General features: G+C 49.3%; 1 protein-coding gene across 1 annotated transcript in view; it reads right to left on the bottom strand.

Annotated features, from left to right (window-relative positions):
- Positions 1-5,003, bottom strand: part of LOC119354409 (UPF0613 protein PB24D3.06c-like) — a 44,200-nt gene extending 39,197 nt beyond the window's left edge. The window contains exons 1-2 of the mRNA XM_037621143.1: positions 4,605-5,003; positions 2,395-2,471 (exon numbers count right to left, since the gene is read on the bottom strand). Of these exons, the coding sequence (XP_037477040.1) occupies positions 2,395-2,471; positions 4,605-4,850 (323 nt within the window). The 5' untranslated portion in view covers positions 4,851-5,003. The remainder of the gene's footprint in view (positions 1-2,394; positions 2,472-4,604) is intronic.
- Positions 5,004-6,000: the final 997 nt, after the last annotated feature.

Consider the following 6,000-nt stretch of genomic DNA (forward strand, 5'->3'; position numbering starts at 1 on the left):
GTTACTTCAGGAGTTTGGTGTGTTACTACACCTACTGCACTCTTGTCTGACAGTACAAGTGTTGTCAGTATTATGTGTGACTATGTGAAGCATGAGCTCACCAAGCATATTGGTGTTGATGCTTCTTTTGTGTACACTGGCATGCAGGACCAGGTGATTGCTCTTCAGTATGTGCCTTCCAAGTTACAGTTGGCAGATTTTTTACGAAGGCCCAGACTGATCCGCCCCGTGTTTGAGGGCGGTGTTAGAGTTATATTATGTTCCATGTATAGCATGTGTATTTTCCCTGTTGTATGAGGGGTTTCCTGCGTATTTACCACCTTTCTTTGGCACAACAACACCCACCCTGCATTATATTAAAAACAGTGGGGCACATCCCGCCCCACAAAACATTACATTGTCAGAGACTTGAAAGTCCCATAAAACTAAAGCAAGCTTATACATGATCCTGAAAATACACGTGTACACACTCCTAATAGGATAAATGTTGAGGATATCACTTATTGTTAGCATTTCATTCCGCTGGGGATTAGAGATTAATTGGAAATCGGTCGATTAATTGATTTTATCTGTTGACTACTAATCGGCCTGTTTTTGCTTGGAATTCCTAGGTTCCAAGCACTAATAAGGTAAAAATGGAAACAACCAGTCACTGTGCTCTATGCTTTTAAATAGGACAACACTACATCAATGCATAACTACATATTACATGTCAAACAATGAGTCAATGACAAATAGAATAGGACAACACTACATCAATGCATAACTACATATTACATGTCAAACAATGACTCAATGACAAATAGAATAGGACAACACTACAACACATGTCCTATCGAACGGGTGATGAAGTGTGACGTGCGGGAGGCTACCAAAGGGGAGCCCTATTTTGGGATTTCTAACCACATGGCCCAGCCTGATTAATCGCTAGATTCCTGATTAGTCGCTTGTCAGAGCGATAAATCGGCCCAAATGATAAATAGCAAAGATAAGGTATAATCTTAGCGACCACCCACCGATAAGCAATAAATCGGTGAGTTGGACGATATTTTGAACATTAACACGTGTCTTGGATAACTCCGCAGCTTGCCGTGATACATGCACACGCGTCTGCTGACGAGCTCCTCCACGGACCAACTCCAAGAACGGGCTCGAACGGTGGCCACCACCAGCTGGAGAAAGCATCTTGCAGACAGAAGGGCCTCCACTAGATCCGATTGGATATTGGAGGTTGCAGAAGTTGTTGATGCCTGAGAAGATGGGGATGCTCATGCACCAGCTGACGACAGTGTTGGACATGTAGAATACTGATGAAAGAGTTGAATGAGAAGGAAAAAAGCACTTGCTAGCGATCTGGGAGACACCCCTGAAATGGGCAGTGGATGTCGGATGCAACGCCGTTCAATACTAAGAGCCACGCCAGCCACTCAGATCCGAAACCCAGAAAGGGGCCTCCACTTATGGAGGTTGAAGAGATCTCAAGCAGGAGACTAGCAAGAGACACGGCAGGGATAGTCTTATGGAGATGCATAGATAGCACAAGGAAAGCATCACCCCCGAAAAGAAGATCAGATGGCAAAGATTGCAAGAAAACACCGGCACCTGACCTGATCTGGCCTGAACAGATTGCTGGACACCCATCTGTGAAGCACCACAAGCAGAATTTGGACATCGGAAGAAAAGGATGGGGTTAAGCTAACCCGGTGAACTAAACAAATGGAACCAGCAGCAGGGGCATGGGAAATTGTTGAAAGGGAGAGACCACGACTTGCCGACGGAAAACCCAACTCTCCAAAATTCAACCGCGAGGCAAGGGGATTGAAGGAGGGTTAGATCCGGCAAAGACAGTATAAGGGAGGTTATTTGAGAGGGCTACAACCAAACGTACCATGGAAAGGCCGAAAATGAGGATAACCACGGTGGCTGCAATGCCATGGACGTCAGAGAAACGAGCTCGAAGGTGCCTCCAAACCACCAAGAGGAAGCCCAAACTAACCATAAAGGATGCAAACCAAGTGGATCTACAAAGGGGAGGGTGGCACCGAGCTCCTCTCCCCTCCTTCTCCAGCGAGACAAACCAGCAGAGGAGAAAGGGAGAAGAGGCGATGGGGGAGAAGAGGCGATGGGGGAGCGGAGGTGGAAGACCGGAATAGAGGAGTTGAGGAGAGAGAAAGAAAAGAAGAGAATGAAAGCGTCATGGAGTTGTTTACATATTTACCACCTGTACATGTACTATATATATTAGCCCTTGGCCCCAATGGAATACAAGTTGCTATTTCCCTAACAATGGTATCCTTTGGAGGAAAACAATGCTATGATCAAATATTTAATGGAACTATATAGCTAATAAGAGTGGCTGACTCTGCGTGAGACTTAAAAAGAAAAGCAACTTACTCAGTTGCTAAGAGCCCATCTGCCAAACCACCAATGAAAATGACCTGACGGGTGAAATCACGAGTCCTGAACGCAACCTGAAAAAGGGATGTCAAGTTATCACACAAACGCTGCAACAATAACAATAAACATAAAACAATTCATGAAGAGAATTTGTAGATGGAATCATGCAAACCACAATATGATGAGGGGTATCGAGAAATCAAAATAATATTAACAATTCATGAAGAGAATTTGTCGATGGAATAATGCAAACCATAATGTGATGAGGGGTATCGAGAAATCAAAATAATATTCTTTTTTTCTAAATCCCAGATAATATAACAAAAAATAAATAATGGACATGTGTATATGCTAAAAAGATAAAGGCTTCTAAGAGATTTCAGGTAGACACTGCCAGATGTAAAAAGTTCTTGTGCTTGAAAAAATCTACTATGTCATATGTTTACGACCAATCCTTTGTACACTATCATACCTCTTTTGTACAGGATAACTATCAGTTATGTTCTCAGAAAAAATACAGAGCATTGTACTCAAATGATAATCTGACCATTAAATATTTTTAACAACAACAAAGCCTTTAGTCCCAAATAAATTGGGGTAGGCTAAAGCTGAAACCCATAAGACATAAGCTGGAGAAAACAAGAAAAGGACATGCATAAAGGGTCTACATTGTATATTGAGTAGGCTTTCTTCCACAAGAAATGGCAGACACTAATGGACAAATCAACAAAAGGCATGACCATGCAATATCAGCAAAGGAATTAGGGCATCTCCAACGTGGACCCCTACTCCGGCCTCAAATGTCCGGACAGGATTATCCGGACACTTTGAAGCCTCCGACACGGACCGTCAAGACGTCTTAAATCCCCCAGCCCGGCCCAAATCAAAGGGCTACCACGTCGGATCTAACAGTCAGAACCCATCGATTATGACCGCGGATCGCCGCCCCGCTCCCCAACAGGATTTCCCGCCGTCGCGTCGCCTTCCCAAAGCGATTTCCCTCCCGCACCCTCCACTTCCAGACATGGTTTCACTCCCCTTAAAACTGGATGTCGCTCCCCTCCCCTCGCCGCCCAGTCTCTTTGAAAGCCGCCATGGCGCCCCGCAACCATCACAATGTCAATCTCTTCATGTGCCCATCATGTCGAAGCCAATGGAGTGTGAGCCTACACAAAGGCGTGTGCCGCCCATCACGGCACCCGTGGCGCTCGCCGCCCATCATTTAGCCTACGCCGAGTATGAGAAGTGCAAAGTTCGTGATGCTCTCGATCGGGCGGAGCGGCACGAGACGGTCACTTAGGGAGAACTGCCACAACACCCACTTATATGCCGCGGAGGAGCCTGTCGCCGCTCCCACGCCAGTCACCGCTCCAGCCGCCTCCAGTGATGCCCTCTCCGATGTGTCCGAGGAGGTAGCTTCCATGGCTTTGGACGTGATGATGATCGATTAGTCATAGTTTATTTTACTATCTATTTGTATCGCAAATATGATGTTGAACATCTAATTATATTGAAGATGTTGCATTTTGAGGAAAATTTGGGTGCTAGCGTTAGATGGTTGGCACCCGTCGGACTTGATTTTTACCAATTACACCAGAGCGTTTCCAAGGGTGAATCCACTTTGTAGTCATCGGAAGGTTTATAACTCTAGTTCTAGTGTTTGTTGTTGCTTGTTCAGAGGATAAAACAGGTTCTAAGATGTTGTTCCTGAGTCCCGGGATGACACCATCCGTTCGATGTTTTTGCCCTGCCCTTAGTCAGGAATAAAAAAGAACATAATGGCTAAGTCGGGGCCACCAAAAGCAACCGAAAGCAAAATCACTCACCCATGTGGGTCGTGAAAGATTATACAAGCTTCCTTTTTCCTACAGGAATCAAAGAACCACACGCATCAACGTAGAATCCCACGAGCTAAAAAGCAGGACGCTGCAAATCCAAACAGGAGATCCCGCATCTCGAACACTAGGGGGAATCTCGAGTTCCAAATGCCACGCAGGTAAGAGGTACCATTCTAGAAGCATCCAGAACATCCGATCCAAAGAATTCCCACGCCAAAGGAATTGCGAAGCACTTAAGAGCATGCAGCTGATGAGCGGAACTGAATCCAACACCCCTGGGAAAAAGAAAAGAAAAACTCGAAACCGTCCATAGATCATCACTGCGAGCTACGACGAGAGGCTTGACGCACGAGAGAAATAGGCCCGTACCTGAGCGGACTTGGGCCCGTACTTGAACAGCGTGCCCTGGAGCTGCTTCCTGCGAGCGCATACGCCTGTGGTGGCTACAGGGGCAACGACACCACCCTTGCCGCTCACGGCAGCAGGGGTGTCGGGAAGGGAGACGGGGGCGGAGGTGACGCCGCCGGCGGGAGGCATGGCTGAAGAAGGGGGATTACCGGATGCTGTGCGCACGATTCCGGAGAACCAGGAAGAGGTGGAAGCCGGCGAGGTCATAGCGGCCGCCGGTGAGGTCACGGCGAGGGCATCACGGGGACGGGAGGTGCAGCGAACTTGACGACTTGGGATCGGGGAGCAAGGGCATCTCCGAGGCGGGCACCATTCCGAACCTATCTGTCCGGGATATCTCGAGTGGGCACGATCTGAACCAGGGGCATCTGCACCCACTTGCCAAAAAATGCATTTTAAGTACGTTTTAAAATCTTAAAAAACAAAAGAAAATTTCATGCATACATATTCATAAATGTGTGTGCGCGATGACTCTATTTAAATATCGCCTTTATCTTTAGTGTGGTAAGGTGGAGCACTGTAATGGCGGGCGACACACGCGACTCGCGCAGCGACGCGGGCGGCGCGCACGCCTCACGCGGTGGCGCGAACGGCGCTCGAGGCGGCGCTGGTGGAGCACACGGCGGTGCGACCCGCGCGGGGGGCTCACGAGGGGCGGGTTCCGCAGGAGATTCGCGCGGCGCAGGCGATGCGCGGTGGCGGGTCTGGTTTGCATCGGATCTCGTGTCGGCGAGGCGGATCTCGCTGGATGACGGCGTACTCTGACTCCGACGTGAGGCGCTACGCATCGTCCTCCTTGACGATCGCGGGGAGACGGTGGATGCGCGGTTCCTCCGGGAGGGTGAGTCCTTCGACATCGGTGATATCATCGCGTTTCCCTGCCATTTTGCTCGTGTTCGTGACAGGATTCCGGCGCCAATCGCGGTGGTTGCCGGTGCGAGCTCGTCGGCGGAGGCACCCACAAGTCAAAAGGGAGCGGGCGCTCGCGGTGGGGGCCGCCCCATCCGCCTGACAGGAGGGCCGGGGATTTTGGGGTGTGGCCCGGGCCACCATTACCCCGATGTTCGACACGTGGGGCGGGGGGGATCGGACCGCCATGGATCTCTTGACCCTAGGGTTTCCCTGTGCACCACACATATAAAACAGAGCCCCGCCCCCTCCTCCCAAATTCTGGATCTCGACGAGAGCCTCTCTCACTTCTGGGGCGCGCCGTCGCCCCCTCGATCTAGGGTTCCTCGTTCTTTCTCTTGGTGGGAGGGCAAAATCCGGGGCGACCCTCGTTCCTTTGCTCAAGTTGTTAGTTCTCCACCACTTTCACCCATCCCTGCTCCGATCTGTGAGGAGAACACCATGAGAG

Source organism: Triticum dicoccoides, chromosome 2A (assembly GCF_002162155.2).
Source record: "Triticum dicoccoides isolate Atlit2015 ecotype Zavitan chromosome 2A, WEW_v2.0, whole genome shotgun sequence".
NCBI classification, from domain to species: Eukaryota; Viridiplantae; Streptophyta; class Magnoliopsida; order Poales; family Poaceae; genus Triticum; species Triticum dicoccoides.